Below are 21,056 nucleotides of genomic sequence, written 5' to 3' on the forward strand. Positions count from 1 at the left end.
ACCCCATATCACCCCACATCATCCCAAATCCCCCCATATCTCCCCCCTTCTCCCCCATCTCCCCATCTCCCCCCATTGCCCCCCAAGTCCCCCATCTCCCCCCATCCCCCATCACCCCACATCCCCCCCATCTCCCCATCTCTCCCCATTGCCCCCCATATCACCCCACATCCCCCCCCATCACCCCACATCCCCCCCATCTCCCCATCTCTCCCCATTGCCCCCCATCCCCCCATGCCCCCAAATCCCCCATCACCCCACATCTCCCCCATCTCTCCCCATTGCCCCCCATCCCCCATCCCCCCCCATCACCCCACATCCCCCCCATCCCCCCATCTCCCCCATGCCCCCACATCCCCCCCCATCTCCCCATCACCCCCCCACCTCCCCCATCTCCCCATCCTCCCCATTGCCCCCCATCTCCCCATCTCCCCCCATCCCCCTACCCCCACATCCCCCCCCACATCACCCCCAATCCCCCCCCCCAAATCACCTGCGTGTTCCCCCCGCTGACGTACAGCACCAGGGGGTCCCTGGCGCCCCCCAGCAGCCGCCCCATCTCGATGTGCCCCACACAATGATTCACTGCCACCAACGGCCGGCCCCACAGCTGCGCCAACGTCCGAGCCACCGCCGCCACCACCGCCAGCGGGGCCCCCATCCCCGGCCCTACAAGTTGGGGGGCACGGCGTTATGGAGGCTCTATGGGGCTCTATGGGTCGCTATTGGTGTCTATGGGGTCACTATGGGTCCCTATGGGTCTCTATGGGTCCCTATGAGTCTCTATGGGGTCCGTATGGGGCTCTATGGGGTCGCTATGGGTCGCTATTGGTGTCTATGGGTCGCTATGGGTCGCTATGGGTCTCTATGGGGCTCTATTGGTCCCTATGAGTCTCTATGGGGTCCGTATGGGGCTCTATGAGTCGCTATGGATCTCTATGTGTCCCCATGGGGCTCTATGGGTCCCTATAGGGCTCTATGGGTCCCTATGGGTCTCTATGGGTCCCTATGGCTCTCTATGGGGCTCTATGGGTCCCTATGGGGCTCTATGGGGTCCCTATGGGTCTCTATGGGTCTCTGTGGGTCCCTATGGGGCTCTATGGGGTCCCTATGGGTCTCTATGGGTCCCTATGAGTCTCTATGGGTCCCTATGGGGCTCTATGGGTCTCTACAGGTCCCTATGGGTTTCTATGGGGTCTCTATGGGGTCTCTATGTGTCTCTATGTGTCCTCATGGGGCTCTATGGCTCTCTATGGGGCTCTATGGGGCTCTATGGGTGCCTATGGGTCCCTATAGCTCCCTATGGGTCTCTATGGGTCTCTATGGGTCCCTATGGGTCTCTATGGGGTTTCTATGTGTCTCTATGGGTCCCTATGGGGCTCTATAGGTCTCTATGGGTCTCTATGGGGTCTCTAACGGTCCCTATGGGGCGCTATGGGTCCCTATGGGTCTCTATGGGTCTATACGGGTCTCTATGGGTCCCTCTGGGGCTCGATGGCATCTCTATGGGGTCCCTATAGGGCTCCATAGGCCTTCTATGGGTCTCTATGGGTCCCTATGGGGCTCTAAGGGTCCCCATTAGTCGCTATTGGTCTCTATGAGGCTCTATGGGTCTCCATTTAGCTCTCTATGGGTCGCTATGGGTCTCTATGGGGTCTCTATGTGCCACCACTGCCAGCGAGGCCGTCATCTCCGGCCCTACAAGTTGGGGGGCAGGGCATTATGGGGGCTCAATGGGGCTCTATGGGTCTCTAGGGGTGTCTATGTAGCTCTCTATGGGTCGCTATGGGGCTCTATTGGTCTCTATGGAGTCCCTATGGGTCTCTATGGGTCTCCATGGGGTCTCTATGAGTCTCTATGGGTCCCTATGGGGCTCTATGGATCTCCATGGGTAGCCATGGCTCTCTATGGGGCACTATGGGTCCCTATGGGTCTCTATGGGGTCCGTATGAGGCTCTATGGGTCCCCATGGGTCTCTATGGGTCCCTATGGGGCTCTATGGGGTCTCTACAGGTCCCTATGGGTCTCTATGGGGTCTCTATGGGTCTCTATGGGGTCTCTAAGGGTCCCTATGGGTCGCTATAGGACTCTATGGGTCCCTATGGGTCCCTATGGGTCTCTATGGGGCTCTATGGGTCTCTATGGGTCTCCATGGGGTCTCTAAGGGTCCCTATGGGGCTCTATAGGTCTCTATGGGTCTCTATGGGTCCCCATGTAGCTCTCTATGGGTCGCTATGGGTCTCTCTCTATGGGTCCCTATGGGTCTCTATGGGTCCCTATGGGTCTCTATGGGTCTCTACGGGTCTCTATGGGTCCCTATAAGGCACTATGGGTCTCCATGGGGTCTCTATGTGCCACCACTGCCAGCGTGGCCATCATCTCCGGCCCTACAAGTTGGGGGGCAGGGTGTTAGGGGGGCTCTATGGGGCTCTATGGGGCTCTATGGGGCTCTAAGGGTCTCTGGGTTTCTATCGGTCCCTATGAGGCTCTATGGGGTCCCATGGGTCGCTATGGCTCTCTATGGGGTCCGATGGGTCTCTATGGGTCTCTATGGGGTCCCATGGGTCGCTATGGCTCTCTATGGGGTTTCTATGCGTCTCTATGGGTCCCTATGAGTCTCCATGGGTCTCTATGGGGTCTCTATGTGCCACCACCGCCAGTGGGGCCCCCATCCCCGGCCCTACAAGTTGGGGGGCATGGCGTCATGGGGACTCTATGGGGCCCTATGGGGCCCTATGGGTCTCTATGTGTCCCCATGGGGCTCTACAGCTCTCTATGGGTCTCTATGGGTCTCTATGGGTCTCTATGGGTCCCTATGGGTCTCTATGGGTCTCTATGGGTCCCTATGGGTCCCTATGGGTCTCTATGGGGTCTGTATGAGGCTCTATGGGTCCCCATGGGTCTCTATGGGTCCCTATGGGGCTCTATGGGGTCTCTACAGGTCCCTATGGGTCTCTATGGGGTCTCTATGGGTCTCTATGGGGTCTCTAAGGGTCCCTATGGGTCGCTATAGGACTCTATGGGTCCCTATGGGTCCCTATGGGTCTCTATGGGGCTCTATGGGTCTCTATGGGTCTCCATGGGGTCTCTAAGGGTCCCTATGGGGCTCTATAGGTCTCTATGGGTCTCTATGGGTCCCCATGTAGCTCTCTATGGGTCGCTATGGGTCTCTCTCTATGGGTCCCTATGGGTCTCTATGGGTCCCTATGGGTCCCTATGGGTCTCTATGGGGCTCTATGGGTCTCAATGGCTCTCCATGGGGTCTCTAAGGGTCCCTATGGGTCCCCATAGGGCTCTATGGGTCCCTATGGGGCTCTACAGGTCCCTATTTGCCGCTATGGGTCTCCATGGGGTCTCTATGCGTCTCTATGGGTCCCTATGGGTCTCTATGGGGTCTCTAAGGGTCCCTATGGGGCTCTATAGGTCTCTATGGGTCTCTATGGGTCCCCATGTAGCTCTCTATGGGTCGCTATGGGTCTCTCTCTATGGGTCCCTATGGGTCTCTATGGGTCCCTATGGGTCTCTATGGGTCTCTACGGGTCTCTATGGGTCCCTATAAGGCACTATGGGTCTCTATGGGGTCTCTATGTGCCACCACTGCCAGCGAGGCCGTCATCTCCGGCCCTACAAGTTGGGGGGCAGGGCGTTATGGGGGCTCAATGGGGCTCTATGGGTCTCTAGGGGTGTCTATGTAGCTCTCTATGGGTCGCTATGGGGCTCTATGGGTCTCTATGGAGTCCCTATGGGTCTCTATGGGTCTCCATGGGGTCTCTATGAGTCTCTATGGGTCCCTATGGGGCTCTATGGATCTCCATGGGTAGCCATGGCTCTCTATGGGGCACTATGGGTCCCTATGGGTCTCTATGGGGTCCGTATGAGGCTCTATGGGTCCCCATGGGTCTCTATGGGTCCTTATGGGGCTCTATGGGTCCCTATGGGTCTCTATGGGTCCCTATGGGGCTCTATGGGGTTCCTATGGGTCTCTATGTGGCTCTATGGGGTCACTATGAGTCCCCATGGGTCCCTATGGGGCTCTATGGGGTCTCTACAGGTCCCTATGGGTCTCTATGGGGTCTCTATGGATCTCTATGGGGTCTCCAAGGGTCCCTATGGGTCGCTATAGGACTCTATGGGTCCCTATGGGTCCCTATGGGTCTCTATGGGGCTCTATGGGTCTCAATGGGTCTCCATGGGGTCTCTAAGGGTCCCTATGAGGCTCTACAGGTCCCTATGTGTCGCTATGGGTCTCCATGGGGTCTCTATGCGTCTCTATGGGTCCCTATGGGTCTCTATGGGGTCTCTAAGGGTCCCTATGGGGCTCTATAGGTCTCTATGGGTCTCTATGGGTCCCCATGTAGCTCTCTATGGGTCGCTATGGGTCTCTCTCTATGGGTCCCTATGGGTCTCTATGGGTCTCTACGGGTCTCTATGGGTCCCTATAAGGCACTATGGGTCTCTATGGGGTCTCTATGTGCCACCACTGCCAGCGAGGCCGTCATCTCCGGCCCTACAAGTTGGGGGGCAGGGCGTTATGGGGGCTCTATGGGGCTCTATGGGTGCCTATGGGGCTCTATGGGGCTCTAAGGGTCTCTGGGTTTCTATCGGTCCCTATGAGGCTCTATGGGGTCCCATGGGTCGCTATGGGTCTCTATGGGGTCCCATGGGTCTCTATGGGTCTCTATGGGGTACATATGGGTCTCTATGGGTCCTTATGGGTCGCTATGGATCTCTATAGGGTTTCTATGCGTCTCTATGGGTCCCTATGAGTCTCTATGGGTCTCTATGGGGTCTCTATGTGCCACCACTGCCAGCGGGGCCCCCACCCCCGGCCCTACAAGTTGGGGGGCAGGGCGTTATGGGGTCTCTATGGGGCTCTATGGGGTCTCTATAGGTCTCTATGAGTACCTATGAGGCTCTGTGGGGACCAATGGGTCACTATGGGTCTCTATGGGGTCTCTATGGGTTCCTATGGGTCTCTAAGGGTCCCTATTGGTCTCTATGGGTCTCCATGGGGTCTCTAGGGGTCCCTATGGGTCTCTATGGGTCCCTATGGTTATCAATGGGTCCCTATAGGGCTCTATGGCTCCCTATGGGTCTCTATGGGTCTCTATGGGTCCCTATGGGTCTCTATGGGTCTCTATGGGTTCTATGGGTCTCTATGGCTCCCTATGGGTCTCTATGGGGTCCGTATGGGGCTCTATTGGGTCACTATGGGTCTCTATGGGTCTCTGTGGGTCTCTATGGGTTGCTATTGGTGTCTATGGGGTCCCTATGGATCTCTACGGGTCCCTATGGGTCCCTAAGGGGTCTCTATGGGTGTCTATGGGTCCCTATGGAGTCTCTATGGGTCGCTATTGGTGTCTATGGGGTCCCTATGGGTCCGTATGGGTCGCTATGGGTCCCTATGGGGCTCCGTATGGCTCCCTATGGGTCTCTATGGGGTCCGTATGGGGCTCTATAGGGTTTCTATGGGTCTCTATGGGTCCCTATGAGGCTCTACAGGGTTTCTATGGGTCTCTATGGGTCCCTATGAGGCTCTATGGGTTTCTATGGGTCCCTATGGGGCTCCCTATGGCTCCCTATGGCTCTCTATGGGTCCCTATGGGTCTCTATGGGTGTCTATGGGTCTCTATGGGGTCTCTATGGGTCTCTATGGGGTCTCTACAGGTCCCTATGGGTCTCTATGGGGTCCCTATGGGGCTCTACAGCTCTCTATGGGTCTCTATGGGTCTCTATGGGTCTCTATGGGTCTCTATGGGTCCCTATGAGGCTCTATGGGTTTCTATGGGTCCCTATGGGGCTCCCTATGGCTCTCTATGGGTCCCTATGGGTCTCTATGGGTGTCTATGGGTCTCTATGGGGTCTCTATGGGTCTCTATGTGTCCCTATGAATCTCTATGGGTCCCTTTGGTCCCTATGCGTCTCTATGGGTGTCTATGGGTCCCTATGGGGTCTCTATGGGTCGCTATTGGTGTCTATGGGTCCCTATGGGTCGCTATGGGTTTCTATGGCTCTCTATGGGTCCCTATGGGTCTCTATGGGTCCCCATGGGGCTCCCTATGGCTCCCTATGGGTCTCTATGGGGTCCGTATGGGGCTCTATTGGGTCACTATGGGTCTCTATGGGTCTCTATGGCTCTCTATGGGTCGCTATTGGTGTCTATGGGTCCCTATGGGGCTCCCTATGGCTCCCTATGGCTCTCTATGGGTCCCTATGGGTCTCTATGGGTCCCTATGGGTCTCTATGGGGTCCGTATGGGGCTCTATTTGGTCACTATGGGTCTCTATGGATCTGTGCGGGTCCCTATGGGTCCCTAAGGGGTCTCTATGGGTGTCTATGGGTCCCTATGGGGTCTCTATGGGTCGCTATTGGTGTCTATGGGGTCCCTATGGGTCCCTATGGGTCCCTATGGGTCTCTATGGCTCTCTATGGGTCCCTATGGGGCTCTATGGGGTCCCTATGGGGCTCTACGGGTCTCCATGGAGTCTCTGTGAGTCGCTATGGGTCCCTATGGGTCTCTATGGGACCCTATGGGGCTCTATGGGTCTCTATGGGTCCCTATGGGTCTCTATGGGTCTCTATGGGGTCCGTATGAGGCTCTATGGGTCCCCATGGGTCTCTATGGGTCCTTATGGGGCTCTATGGGTCCCTATGGGTCTCTATGGGTCCCTATGGGGCTCTATGGGTCCCTACCAGTTTCTATGGGTCTCTATGGGGTCTCTATGTGCCACCAGCGCCAGCGGGGCCCCCATCCCCGGCCCTACAAGTTGGGGGGCACGGCGTCATGGGGACTCTATGGGGCCCTATGGGGCCCAATGGGTCTCTATGTGTCCCCATGGGGCTCTATGGCTCTCTATGGGGATCTATGGGTCCCTATGGGTTTCTATGGGTGTCTATGGGTGTCTATGGGGACCGTATGAGGCTCTATGGGTCCCCATGGGTCTCTATGGGTCCTTATGGGGCTCTATGGGGTTCCTATGGGTCTCTATGGGTCCCTATGTGTCCCTATGGGGTCCCTATGGGTCTCTATGGGTCCCTATGGGGCACTATGGGGTCCCTATGGGTCTCTATGGGTCCCTATGGGGCACTATGGGGTCCCTATGGGTCTCTATGGGTCCCTATGGGGCACTATGGGTCTCTATGGGTCCCTATGAGTCTCTATGGGGCCCCATGGGTTTCTATGTGGCTGTACACAATCCCTATGTGCTTCTATGGGGCTCTATGAATCTTCATATCTCCCTATGGGTCCCTATGGGGCTCTATGGGGTCCCTATGGGTCTCTATGGGTACCTATGGGGTCCCTATGGGTCTCTATGGGTCTCTATGGGGCTCTATGGGTCTCTATGGGGCTCTATGGGGCTCTATGGGGTCCCTATGGGTCTCTATGGGTCCCTATGGGGCTCTATGGGTCTCTATGGGTCTCTATAGGGCCCCTATGGGGCTCTATGGGTCTCTATGGGGTCTCTAACGGTCCCTATGGGGCGCTATAGGTCTCTATGGGTCTCTATGGGTCTCCATGTAGCTCTCTATGGGGCGCTATGGGTCCCCATGGGTCTCTATGGGTCCCTATAAGGCACTATGGGTCTCTATGGGGTCTCTATGTGCCGCCACCGCCAGCTGGGCCCCCTTCCCCGGCCCTACAAGTTGGGGGGCACGGCGTTATGGGGGCTCGATGGGGCTCTATGGGTCGCTATGGGTCTCTATGTGTCCCCATGGGGCTCTATGGGGCTCTATGGGGCTCTATGGCTCCCTATGGGTCTCTATGGCTCCCCATGGGTCCCTATGGGTCTCTATGGGTCCAAATGGGTCTCCAAGGGGTCTCTAAGGGTCCCTATGGGTCCCTATAGGGCTCTATGGGTCCCTATGGGGCTCTATGGGTTCTTATGGGTCTCTATGGGTCTCTATGGGTCTCTATGGGGTCTATGGGGTCCCATGGGTCGCTATGGGTCTCTATGGCTCTTATGGGTCTCTATGGGTCCTTATGGGACACTATGACTCTCTATGGGGTTTCTATGGGTCCCTATGAGTCTCCATGGGTCTCTATGGGGTCTCTATGTGCCACCACCGCCAGTGGGGCCCCCACCCCCGGCCCTACAAGTTGTGGGGCAGGGCGTTATGGGGGCTCTATGGGTCCCTATAGGGCTCTGTAGGGTTCCCATGGGTCTCTATGTGGCTCTACGGGGTCTCTATGGCTCCCTATGGTTCAGTATGGCTCTCTATGGGGCACTATGGGTCCCTATGGGGCACTATGGGGTCCCTATGGGTCTCTATGGGTCCCTATGGGGCTCTATGGGGTCTCTAAGGGTCCCTATGTGTCCCCATGGGTCCCTATGGGGCTCTATGGGTCTCAATGGGTCTCCATGGGGTCTCTAAGGGTCCCTATGGGTCCCCATAGGGCTCTATGGGTCCCTATGGGGCTCTACAGGTCCCTATGTGTCGCTATGGGTCTCCATGGGGTCTCTATGCGTCTCTATGGGTCCCTATGGGGCTCTATGGGGCTCTATGGGTCCCTATGGGTCTCTATGGGTCTCCATGGGGTCTCTAAGGGTCTCCATGGATGCCTATAGGTCTCTATGGGTCTCTATGGGTCTCTATGGGTCCCTATAGGTCTCTATGGGTCTCTATGGGTCTCTATGGCTCCCTATGGGTCTCTATGGGTCTCTATGGGGTCCGTATGAGGCTCTATGGGTCCCCATGGGTCTTTATGGGTCCCTATGGGGCTCTATGGGTCTCTCTGGGTCCCTATGAGTCTCTATGGTCTGTATGGGGTCTCTAAGGGTCCCTATGTGTCCCTATGGGTCTCTATGGGTCTCTATGGGTCCCTATGGGTCGCTGTGTGTGGCTATGGGTCCCTATGGGGTCTGTATGGGTCTCTATGTGGCTCTATGTGGTCTCTATGGGTCCCTATGAGTCTCTATGGGTCTCTATGTGCCTCTATGGGTCCCCATGGGCCTCTATGGGTCTCTATGGGGTGCTGTGGGGCACTATGTGTCTCTATGGGGTCTCTATGTGCCACCACTGCCAGCGGGGCCCCCACCCCCGGCCCTACAAGTTGTGGGGCAGGGCGTTATGGGGGCTCTATGGGTCCCTATAGGGCTCTATAGGGTTCCTATGGGTCTCTATGTGGCTCTACGGGGTCTCTATGGCTCCCTATGGGTCAGTATGGCTCTCTATGGGGCACTATGGGTCCCTATGGGGCACTATGGGGTCCCTATGGGTCTCTATGGGTCCCTATGGGGCTCTATGGGGTCTCTAAGGGTCCCTATGTGTCCCCATGGGTCCCTATGGGGCTCTATGGGTCTCAATGGGTCTCCATGGGGTCTCTAAGGGTCCCTATGGGTCCCCATAGGGCTCTATGGGTCCCTATGGGGCTCTACAGGTCCCTATGTGTCGCTATGGGTCTCCATGGGGTCTCTATGCGTCTCTATGGGTCCCTATGGGGCTCTATGGGGCTCTATGGGTCCCTATGGGTCTCTATGGGTCTCCATGGGGTCTCTAAGGGTCTCCATGGATGCCTATAGGTCTCTATGGGTCTCTATGGGTCTCTATGGGTCCCTATAGGTCTCTATGGGTCTCTATGGGTCTCTATGGCTCCCTATGGGTCTCTATGGGTCTCTATGGGGTCCGTATGAGGCTCTATGGGTCCCCATGGGTCTTTATGGGTCCCTATGGGGCTCTATGGGTCTCTCTGGGTCCCTATGAGTCTCTATGGTCTGTATGGGGTCTCTAAGGGTCCCTATGTGTCCCTATGGGTCTCTATGGGTCTCTATGGGTCCCTATGGGTCGCTGTGTGTGGCTATGGGTCCCTATGGGGTCTGTATGGGTCTCTATGTGGCTCTATGTGGTCTCTATGGGTCCCTATGAGTCTCTATGGGTCTCTATGTGCCTCTATGGGTCCCCATGGGCCTCTATGGGTCTCTATGGGGTGCTGTGGGGCACTATGTGTCTCTATGGGGTCTCTATGTGCCACCACTGCCAGCGGGGCCCCCACCCCCGGCCCTACAAGTTGTGGGGCAGGGCGTTATGGGGGCTCTATGGGTCCCTATAGGGCTCTATAGGGTTCCTATGGGTCTCTATGTGGCTCTACGGGGTCTCTATGGCTCCCTATGGGTCAGTATGGCTCTCTATGGGGCACTATGGCTCCCTATGGGTCAGTATGGCTCTCTATGGGGCACTATGGGGCGGTATGGGTCCCTATGGGGTCCCTATGGGTCCCTATGGGTCCCTATGGGTCCCTATGGGTCTCTATGGGTCCCTATGAGTCTCTATGGTCTGTATGGGGTCTCTAAGGGTCCCTATGGATCCATATAAGTCTCTATGGGTCCCTGTGGGTCTCTATAGGGTCTCTATGTGGCTCTACAGGGTGCCTATTGGTCTCTATGGGTCCCCATGGGTCGCTATGGCTCTCTATGGGGCTCTATGTAGTCTCTATGGGGCTCTATGTGGTCTCTATGGGGCTCTATGGGGTCTCTACGGGGCTCTATGGGTCGCTATGGGGCTCTATGGATCCCTATGAGTCACTATGGGTCTCTTGAGGCTCTACGGGTCTTTATGTGTCCCTATGGGTCCCCATGGGTCCCTATGGATGTCTATGGGTCTCTATGGGTCCCTATGGGTCGCTGTGTGTGGCTATGGGTAACTAAGGGGTCTCTATGGGTCTCTATGTGTCCCTATGGGTCTCTATGGCTCCCTTTGGTCCCTATGGGTCTCTATGGGTTTCCATAGGTCTCTATGGGTGTCTATGGATCCCTATGGGGTCTCTATGGGTCGCTATGGGTCCCTATGGGGCTCTATGGGTCTCTATGCGGCTTGATGGCACCTCTATGGGGTCCCTATAGGGCTCTATAGCGTTTCTATGGGGCTCTATGGTTCCCTATGAGGCTCTATAGGGTTTCTATGGGGCTCTATGGGTCCCTGTGAGGCTCTATGGGTCTCTATGGGTCCCTATGGGTCTCTATGGGGTCCGTATGGGGCTCTATGGGGTCTCTATGCGTCGCTATTTGTGTCTATGGGTCCCTAAGGGGTCTCTATGGGTCCCTATGAATCTCTATGGGTCCCTTTGGTCCCTATGGGTCTCTATGGGTCCCTATGAGGCTCTATGGGTCTCTATGGGTCCCTATGGGGCTCCGTATGGCTCCCTAAGGGTCTCTATGGGGTCCATATGGGGCTCTATTGGGTCACTATGGGTCTCTATGGGTCTCTGTGGGTCTCTATGGGTCGCTATTGGTGTCTATGGGGTCCCTATGGGTCTCTACGGGTCCCTATGGGTCTGTAAGGGGTCTCTATGGGTGTCTATGGGTCGCTATTGGTGTCTATGGGGTCCCTATGGGTCCCTATGGCTCCCTATGGGTCTCTATGGGGTCCGTACGGGGCTCTATTGGGTCTCTATGGGTCTCTATGGGTCTCTGTGGGTCTCTGTGGGTCTCTATGGGTCACTATTGGTGTCTATGGGTCTCTATGGGTGTCTATGGGTCCCTATGGGTCCCTAAGGGGTCTCTGTGGGTCTCTATGGGTCGCTATTGGTGTCTATGGGTCGCTATTGGTGTCTATGGGGTCCCTATGGGTCCCTATGGGTCTCTATGGGTCCCTTTGGGGCTCCCTATGGCTCCCTATGGGTCTCTATGGGGTCCGTATGGGGCTCTGTTGGGTCACTATGGGTCTCTATGGGTCTCTGTGGGTCTCTATGGGTCGCTATTGGTGTCTATGGCTCCCTATGGCTCTCTATTGGTCCCTATGAGTCTCTATGGGGTCCCTATGGCTCTCTATGGGGTCCCTATGGGGCTCTATGGGGTCCCTATGGGTCGCTATGGGTCGCTGTGGGTCTCGGTTCGCCCCCCACCTTTGGTGAACGCCACCCCATCGATGTCGGCTCCTCGCAGCCCCGCTTCGTTCAGCGCCGCCTCCACCAACCCCAGCAGCTTCTGGCGGTGATGGCGGCTGACGGGACCGGGAGCGAAACCTGAGCCGGAAGAGAAACGGCATCACGTGACCGGAAGCGGGCGGGAAGGGAGGGAGGGACGGAGGGCAGTAGGGTTCAAACGTTCCGCGACTTCCGGTGTCACCTTGTCCCGGCGGCGTGACGAACGTCGCCCTTTGGTTGCTGAGCACCCGGCCGTCCCGAATCACCCCGGCTCCCACTTTGTTGGCCGAACCTTCCAGGCCCAGCACCGTCGGCATGGCGCCGGCTTCCGCTCTCTCCTCCTTTTCCGGTAGCCGGGGAGGTGGGACTTCCGGTTCTCTGTGCGCGCCCGGAGCGAGCGCGCAGCTCTAGGCCGAGCTACTTCCGGTGCCTTTCCGAGCCGCTTCGGCTGCGCTCCCTTACGTCACTTCCGGTAGACCGTGAACGCGCGCTCTTTTAGGCTGCGCCCCTACGTCACTTCCGGTAGGGATTTGAACGCGCGGTCTTTTCCCCACCAACCCCAGGACTGTCGAGGGACAACTTCCGGTGCTGCTCTGGGCCGCTTCCGCTCGCTCGCCACACTACTTCCGGTGCAAGCCACGGCGCTCATACCTGAGTTCTTTCGGGACCACTTTCGCCTTCACGCAACAGCACTTCCGGTGCGCTGTGGTGGCGCGCAATTTCCTAACCAATCAGAGCGTTGCAAAGAAACAATTTCCGTTGCTGCTCAGCACCGCTTCCGCTCCCTCGCCACACTACTTCCGGTGCAACCCACCGCGCTCATCCTTCGCCCAATCACTGCGTTCTTTCTGGGCAACTTCCGTTGCTGCTCAGCGCCACTTCCGCCCCTTCGCCTCATCACTTCCGGTGTAGTCCGCTCCTTTCATTCCTCGCCCAATCTCTGCGTTCTTTCCAGACAACTTCCGGTGCTGCTCAGGTCCGCTTAGGCCCCCTCGCCACACTACTTCCGGTGCAAGCCACCGCGCTTATCCCTAGAATCCCTGCGTTGTTTCCGTACCGCTTCCTCTCTTACTCGCGGCCACTTCCGCCTTTAGGGCAACACCACTTCCGGTGCGCTCTCGCGGCGCGCAATTCCCCGACCAATCCCGACGTTGCTAAGAAACAACATCCGTCGCTGCTCTGCGCCACTTCCGCCCCTTCTTATCATGACTTCCGGTGCACTCCTCTCCGCTCATCCCTCACCCAATCCCTGCGTTCTTTCTGCACAACTTCCGGTGCCGCTCGCATCCACTTTCGCCCTTTCCTATTACCACTTCCGTTGCCCTCGTCCGCCGTCTTTCATTCCCATTGCAATCCTCGCGTCCCGGCCAGACAACTTCCGGTCAGCTCCACAGCCACATCCGGTACACCGCAGCACAACTTCCGGGGCAGTTTTACGCGCGCGCTCCTCCACCAATCCCTGCCTTCCTTTGGAAAAACTCCCCCTGCTCCTCGCAGCCACTTCCGCTCTGTTGCTGCACCACTTCCGGCGCCGCTCATTCCTCGACCCTCCGTTGCTTGGCGACGACTTCCGGTGCCTCTCTGACCGACATCCGGTATTCGTCCCCATCCCCCCCTGCTGCTCCGAACCCCTGGGTTCGAAAGCTCCAACTTGCGCTTCCCGCTGCCGCGACTTCCGGTCACGGGATCAAGGCCGACTTCCGGTGCATTCAAGCCCTTTATTTCCGGTTACGGGCGGCACCGGCCGCTCCCACTTCAGCTCCGCTTCCGCTGTTCCCCCGCCGCCATTTTTCCCGTTCTTCCGCCATTTTCCGCTGTCTTCACTCTCGACTTCCGGTACTCCGCTCGCCTATTCGCTCTTTTCCGGTCTATGCCAGCGTCACTTCCGGCGTGTCGTTCATCCTTTCATAGTTTGCTGCTCCCCATCGGCGTTTTTGCTCCACTTCCGGTCCGTGCAAGCCTCACTTCCGGTGTGCTGCCCACCCTGGCCGACATTTTGTCGTTTGGAGCGCGAGTTCCTGGCTGTGCGTCAATTTCCGGCCCGGCGTTGCGTCACTTCCGGTTTTTGTGCTCTTCCCGTCGGCTGTTCGTAGTTTTCAGCGGCGCTTCCGGGTTTCGGTTCACCCTCCCAGGAGGGTTCGGTTTCGTGACGTCACATCCGGTTCTTTCCTTACGTCACTTCCGTTCCTCGACGGCATTTCCGGCGCTGGGACTCACGAGGAAAGCGGGCGGGATGCCGAAACGCAGCAAGAAGGGCGAAGATGGCGGTGAGGGGGGGGGGGGGGATGGGGCGCTATGGGGCGCTATGGGGCGCTATGGGGCTTCTATGGGGCTCTATGGGGCTCTATGGGGCTCTATGGGGATTATTGGGGTTCTATGGGGTCTCTATGGGGCTCTATGGGGTTTCTATGGGGATTATTGGGGTTTCTATGGGGTTTCTATGGGGCTCTATGGGGTTTCTATGGGGTCTGTGGGGCTCTATAGGGCTCTATGGGGGTCTCTTGGGCTCTATGGGGCTCTATGGTGTCTCTATGGGGCTCTATGGGGTTTCTATGGGGTTTCTGTGGGGATTATTGCGGTTCTATGGGGTCTCTATGAGGTCTGTGGGGCTCTATGGGGTCTATGGGGTCTCTATGGGGGTCTATGTGGTTCTATGGGGTTTCTATGGGGTCTTTATGGGGTCTTTATGGGGCTCTATGGGGTCTCTATGGGGTTTCTATGGGGATTATTGGGGTTTTATGGGGTCTCTAGGGTCTCTATGGGGCTCTATGGGATTTCTGTGGGGTTTCTATGGGGTTTCTATGAGGCTCTATGGGGTTTCTATGGGGTCTGTGGGGCTCTATGAGGTTTCCATTGGGCTCTATGGGGTTTCTGTGGGGCTCTATGGGGTTTCTGTGGGGTTTCTATGGGGTCTGTGTGGCTCTATGGGGTCTCTATGGGGCTCTATGGGGTTTACATGGGGTCTTTATGAGGCTGTATGGGGTTTCTATGGGGTCTGTGGGGCTCTATAGGGCTCTATGGGGGTCCCTGGGGTCTCTATGGGGCTCTATAGGGTTCTATGGGGTCTCTATGGGGTTCTATGGGGTCTTTATGGGGTCTGTGGGGCTCTATGGGGGTCTATGGGGTCTCTATGGGGCCCTATGGGGTCTCTATGGGGCTCTATGGGATTTCTATGGGGTTTTTGTGGGGATTATTGGGGTTCTATGGGGTCCCTGTGGGTCTCTATGGGGCTCTATGAGGTTTCTATGGGGTCTGTGCGGCTCTATAGGGCTCTATGGGGGTCTCTGGGGTCTCTATGGGGCTCTATGGGGTTCTATGGGGTCTCTATGGGGCCTGTGGGTCTCTATGGGGCTCTATGGGGGCCTATGGGTTCTCTATGGTGTCCCTATGGGCTCTATGGGGCTCTATGGGGTCTCTATGGGGCTCTATGGGGTTTCTGTGCAGATTTTTGGGGCTCTATGGGGTCTCTATGGGGTTTATATGGGGCTCTATGAGGTCTCTATGGGGCTCTATGGGGTTTCTATGGGGTCTGTGGGGTTTCTATGGGGCTCTATGGGTCTTATGGGGGCTTTATGGGGTCTGTGGGGTTTATATGGGGTCTTTATGAGGCTCTATGGCGTTTCTATGGGGTCTGTGTGGCTCTATGGTGCTCTGTGGTGTCTCTATGGGGCTTATGGGGGCTCTATGGGATTTCTATGGGGCTCTATGGGGTTCTATGGGGTTTCTATGGGACTCTATGGGGCACTATGGGGTTTCTATGGGGTCTGTGGGGCTCTATAGGGCTCTCTGGGGGTCTCTGGGGCTCTTTGGGGCTCTATGGGGTTCTATGGGGTCTCTATGGGGTCTGTGAGGCTCTATGGGGCTCTATTGGGTCTCTATGGGGCTCTGTGGGGTTCTATGGGGCTCTATGGGGTCTCTATGGGGCTCTATGGGGCTCTATGGGGTCTCTATGGGGCACTATGGGGTTTGTATGGGGCTCTATGGGGTTTGTATGGGGTTTCTGTGGGGATTATTGGGGTTCTATGGGGCCTCTATGGGGCTCAATGATGTTTCTATGGGGTTTCTATGGGGTCTGTGGGGCTCTATAGGGCTCTATGGGGCTCTGGGATTCTATGGGGTCTCTATGGAGTCTCTATGGGTCTGTATGGGGCTCTATGGGTGTCAGTGGGGCTCTATGGGGTTGATGGGGTCTCTATGGGGTTTCTATGGGGCTCTGTGGGGTTTCTGTGGTGCTCTATAGGGTTTTATGGGTCTCTATGGGGTCGCTATGGGGCTCTAAGGGGGTCTGTGGGGCTCTATGGGGTTTCTGTGGGGTTTCTGTGGGGTTTCTATGGGGCTCAATGGGGCTTATGGGGGCTTTATGGGACTCTATGGGGTCTCTATGGGTCTCTATGGGTCTCTATGGGTCTCTATGGGTCTCTATGGGTCTCTATTTGGTTCTATGGGGTTTCTATGGGGTCCCTGTGATGCTATGGGGTCTCTATGGGGTCTTTGCGTCCCTATGGGGTCTCTATGGGGTCCCTGTTTCCTTATGGGGACTCTATGGGGCTCCTTTCACCCTATGGGGTCTCTATGGGGTCCCTGTGATCCTATGGGGTCTCTATGGGGTCTTTGCATCCCTATGGGGTTTCTATGGGGTCCCTGTGTCCCTATGGGGTTTCTATGGGGTCCCTGTGTTCCTATGGGGTTTCTATGGGGTTTCTGTGGGGCCCTTGTGTTCCTATAGGGTCTCTTTGTCCCTATGGGGTCCCTATGGGGTTTTTGTGTCCCTATGGGGTCTCTATGGGGTCCCTGTGATGCTATGGGGTCTCTATGGGGTCTTTGCGTCCCTATGGGGTCTCTATGGGGTCCCTGTTTCCTTATGGGGTCTCTATGGGGCTCTTTTGACCCTATGGGGTCTGTATGGGGTCCCTGTGTCCCTATGGGGACTCTATGGGATCTGTGGGGCTCTATGGGGTCTCTATGGGGTCTTTGCATCCCTATGGGGTCTCTTTGTCCCTATGGGGTCTCTATGGGGTCTCTTTGTCCCTATGGGGTCTCTGTGGGGTCCCTGTGTCCCTATGGGGTCCCTGTGTCCCTCTGGGGTCTCTATGGGGCCCTTGCGTCCCTATGGGGTCTCTTTGTCCCTATGGGGTCTCTATGGGGTCTTTTTGTCCTTATGGGGTCTCTACGGGGTTCCTGTGTCCCTATGGGGTCTCTTTGTCCCTATGGGGTCTGTATGGGGTTTCTGTGTTCCTATGGGGTCTCTATGGGGTCTGTGGGGCTGTATGGGTTTTCTATGGGGTTCCTGTGTCCCTATGGGGTTCTTGTGTCCCTATGGGGTCCCTGTGATGCTATGGGGTCTCTGTGGGGTCCCTGTGTCCCTATGGGGTCTCTATGGGGTCTCTGTGTCCCTATGGGGTTTCTATGGGGCCCCTGTGATGCTATGGGGTCTCTATGGGGTCTTTGCGTCCCTATGGGGTCTCTATGGGGTCTCTGTGTCCCTATGGGGTCTCTATGGGGTCCCTGTGATGCTATGGGGTCTCTATGGGGTCTTTGCGTCCCTATGGGGTCTCTATGGGGTCCCTGTTTCCTTATGGGGACTCTATGGGGCTCCTTTCACCCTATGGGGTCTCTATGGGGTCCCTGTGATCCTATGGGGTCTCTATGGGGTCTTTGCATCCCTATGGGGTTTCTATGGGGTCCCTGTGTCCCTATGGGGTTTCTATGGGGTCCCTGTGTTCCTATGGGGTTTCTATGGGGTTTCTGTGGGGCCCTTGTGTTCCTATAGGGTCTCTTTGTCCCTATGGGGTCCCTATGGGGTTTTTGTGTCCCTATGGGGTCTCTATGGGGTCCCTGTGATGCTATGGGGTCTCTATGGGGTCTTTGCGTCCCTATGGGGTCTCTATGGGGTCCCTGTTTCCTTATGGGGTCTCTATGGGGCTCTTTTGACCCTATGGGGTCTGTATGGGGTCCCTGTGTCCCTATGGGGACTCTATGGGATCTGTGGGGCTCTATGGGGTCTCTATGGGGTCTTTGCATCCCTATGGGGTCTCTTTGTCCCTATGGGGTCTCTATGGGGTCTCTTTGTCCCTATGGGGTCTCTGTGGGGTCCCTGTGTCCCTATGGGGTCCCTGTGTCCCTCTGGGGTCTCTATGGGGCCCTTGCGTCCCTATGGGGTCTCTTTGTCCCTATGGGGTCTCTATGGGGTCTTTTTGTCCTTATGGGGTCTCTACGGGGTTCCTGTGTCCCTATGGGGTCTCTTTGTCCCTATGGGGTCTGTATGGGGTTTCTGTGTTCCTATGGGGTCTCTATGGGGTCTGTGGGGCTGTATGGGTTTTCTATGGGGTTCCTGTGTCCCTATGGGGTTCTTGTGTCCCTATGGGGTCCCTGTGATGCTATGGGGTCTCTGTGGGGTCCCTGTGTCCCTATGGGGTCTCTATGGGGTCTCTGTGTCCCTATGGGGTTTCTATGGGGCCCCTGTGATGCTATGGGGTCTCTATGGGGTCTTTGCGTCCCTATGGGGTCTCTATGGGGTCTCTGTGTCCCTATGGGGTCTCTATGGGGTCCCTGTGATGCTATGGGGTCTCTATGGGGTCTTTGCGTCCCTATGGGGTCTCTATGGGGTCCCTGTTTCCTTATGGGGACTCTATGGGGCTCCTTTCACCCTATGGGGTCTCTATGGGGTCCCTGTGATCCTATGGGGTCTCTATGGGGTCTTTGCATCCCTATGGGGTTTCTATGGGGTCCCTGTGTCCCTATGGGGTTTCTATGGGGTCCCTGTGTTCCTATGGGGTTTCTATGGGGTTTCTGTGGGGCCCTTGTGTTCCTATAGGGTCTCTTTGTCCCTATGGGGTCCCTATGGGGTTTTTGTGTCCCTATGGGGTCTCTATGGGGTCCCTGTGATGCTATGGGGTCTCTATGGGGTCTTTGCGTCCCTATGGGGTCTCTATGGGGTCCCTGTTTCCTTATGGGGTCTCTATGGGGCTCTTTTGACCCTATGGGGTCTGTATGGGGTCCCTGTGTCCCTATGGGGACTCTATGGGATCTGTGGGGCTCTATGGGGTCTCTATGGGGTCTTTGCATCCCTATGGGGTCTCTTTGTCCCTATGGGGTCTCTATGGGGTCTCTTTGTCCCTATGGGGTCTCTGTGGGGTCCCTGTGTCCCTATGGGGTCCCTGTGTCCCTCTGGGGTCTCTATGGGGCCCTTGCGTCCCTATGGGGTCTCTTTGTCCCTATGGGGTCTCTATGGGGTCTTTTTGTCCTTATGGGGTCTCTACGGGGTTCCTGTGTCCCTATGGGGTCTCTTTGTCCCTATGGGGTCTGTATGGGGTTTCTGTGTTCCTATGGGGTCTCTATGGGGTCTGTGGGGCTGTATGGGTTTTCTATGGGGTTCCTGTGTCCCTATGGGGTTCTTGTGTCCCTATGGGGTCCCTGTGATGCTATGGGGTCTCTGTGGGGTCCCTGTGTCCCTATGGGGTCTCTATGGGGTCTCTGTGTCCCTATGGGGTTTCTATGGGGCCCCTGTGATGCTATGGGGTCTCTATGGGGTCTTTGCGTCCCTATGGGGTCTCTATGGGGTCTCTGTGTCCCTATGGGGTCTCTATGGGGTCCCTGTGATGCTATGGGGTCTCTATGGGGTCTTTGCGTCCCTATGGGGTCTCTATGGGGTCCCTGTTTCCTTATGGGGACTCTATGGGGCTCCTTTCACCCTATGGGGTCTCTATGGGGTCCCTGTGATCCTATGGGGTCTCTATGGGGTCTTTGCATCCCTATGGGGTTTCTATGGGGTCCCTGTGTCCCTATGGGGTTTCTATGGGGTCCCTGTGTTCCTATGGGGTTTCTATGGGGTTTCTGTGGGGCCCTTGTGTTCCTATAGGGTCTCTTTGTCCCTATGGGGTCCCTATGGGGTTTTTGTGTCCCTATGGGGTCTCTATGGGGTCCCTGTGATGCTATGGGGTCTCTATGGGGTCTTTGCGTCCCTATGGGGTCTCTATGGGGTCCCTGTTTCCTTATGGGGTCTCTATGGGGCTCTTTTGACCCTATGGGGTCTGTATGGGGTCCCTGTGTCCCTATGGGGACTCTATGGGATCTGTGGGGCTCTATGGGGTCTCTATGGGGTCTTTGCATCCCTATGGGGTCTCTTTGTCCCTATGGGGTCTCTATGGGGTCTCTTTGTCCCTATGGGGTCTCTGTGGGGTCCCTGTGTCCCTATGGGGTCCCTGTGTCCCTCTGGGGTCTCTATGGGGCCCTTGCGTCCCTATGGGGTCTCTTTGTCCCTATGGGGTCTCTATGGGGTCTTTTTGTCCTTATGGGGTCTCTACGGGGTTCCTGTGTCCCTATGGGGTCTCTTTGTCCCTATGGGGTCTGTATGGGGTTTCTGTGTTCCTATGGGGTCTCTATGGGGTCTGTGGGGCTGTATGGGTTTTCTATGGGGTTCCTGTGTCCCTATGGGGTTCTTGTGTCCCTATGGGGTCCCTGTGATGCTATGGGGTCTCTGTGGGGTCCCTGTGTCCCTATGGGGTCTCTATGGGGTCTCTGTGTCCCTATGGGGTTTCTATGGGGCCCCTGTGATGCTATGGGGTCTCTATGGGGTCTTTGCGTCCCTATGGGGTCTCTATGGGGTCTCTGTGTCCCTATGGGGTCTCTATGGGGTCCCTGTGATGCTATGGGGTCTCTATGGGGTCTTTGCGTCCCTATGGGGTCTCTATGGGGTCCCTGTTTCCTTATGGGGACTCTATGGGGCTCCTTTCACCCTATGGGGTCTCTATGGGGTCCCTGTGATCCTATGGGGTCTCTATGGGGTCTTTGCATCCCTATGGGGTTTCTATGGGGTCCCTGTGTCCCTATGGGGTTTCTATGGGGTCCCTGTGTTCCTATGGGGTTTCTATGGGGTTTCTGTGGGGCCCTTGTGTTCCTATAGGGTCTCTTTGTCCCTATGGGGTCCCTATGGGGTTTTTGTGTCCCTATGGGGTCTCTATGGGGTCCCTGTGATGCTATGGGGTCTCTATGGGGTCTTTGCGTCCCTATGGGGTCTCTATGGGGTCCCTGTTTCCTTATGGGGTCTCTATGGGGCTCTTTTGACCCTATGGGGTCTGTATGGGGTCCCTGTGTCCCTATGGGGACTCTATGGGATCTGTGGGGCTCTATGGGGTCTCTATGGGGTCTTTGCATCCCTATGGGGTCTCTTTGTCCCTATGGGGTCTCTATGGGGTCT

General features: G+C 56.6%; 3 protein-coding genes across 7 annotated transcripts in view; 2 read left to right on the top strand and 1 right to left on the bottom strand.

Moving 5' to 3' along the window:
* The window catches only part of LOC125686208 (uncharacterized), a 28,256-nt gene extending 21,505 nt beyond the window's left edge, over positions 1-6,751 (top strand). The window contains exons 2-3 of the mRNA XM_048929954.1: positions 2,770-2,941; positions 4,052-6,751. Of these exons, the coding sequence (XP_048785911.1) occupies positions 5,540-6,595 (1,056 nt within the window). The 5' untranslated portion in view covers positions 2,770-2,941; positions 4,052-5,539 and the 3' untranslated portion in view covers positions 6,596-6,751. The remainder of the gene's footprint in view (positions 1-2,769; positions 2,942-4,051) is intronic.
* Positions 1-12,311, bottom strand: part of LOC125686209 (O-sialoglycoprotein endopeptidase) — a 33,513-nt gene extending 21,202 nt beyond the window's left edge. Inside the window, exons 1-3 of one of the 3 annotated variants that reach the window (XM_048929956.1) lie at positions 12,063-12,311; positions 11,840-11,959; positions 494-669 (exon numbers count right to left, since the gene is read on the bottom strand). In XM_048929956.1, coding sequence (XP_048785913.1) covers positions 494-669; positions 11,840-11,959; positions 12,063-12,177 — 411 coding nt within the window. In that variant the 5' untranslated portion in view covers positions 12,178-12,311. The remainder of the gene's footprint in view (positions 1-493; positions 670-11,839; positions 11,960-12,062) is intronic. The other 2 variants (XM_048929957.1, XM_048929955.1) reach the window with 2 other exon arrangements.
* A 645-nt stretch (positions 12,312-12,956) lies between these two features.
* Positions 12,957-21,056, top strand: part of APEX1 (apurinic/apyrimidinic endodeoxyribonuclease 1) — a 33,842-nt gene continuing 25,742 nt past the window's right edge. The window contains exons 1-2 of one of the 3 annotated variants that reach the window (XM_048929951.1): positions 12,957-13,241; positions 13,772-14,127. In XM_048929951.1, coding sequence (XP_048785908.1) covers positions 13,066-13,241; positions 13,772-14,127 — 532 coding nt within the window. In that variant the 5' untranslated portion in view covers positions 12,957-13,065. Of the gene's footprint in view, positions 14,128-21,056 lie in introns of all 3 variants that reach the window. The other 2 variants (XM_048929953.1, XM_048929952.1) reach the window with 2 other exon arrangements.

Source organism: Lagopus muta, chromosome 33 (genome assembly GCF_023343835.1).
Source record: "Lagopus muta isolate bLagMut1 chromosome 33, bLagMut1 primary, whole genome shotgun sequence".
NCBI lineage: Eukaryota > Metazoa > Chordata > Aves > Galliformes > Phasianidae > Lagopus > Lagopus muta.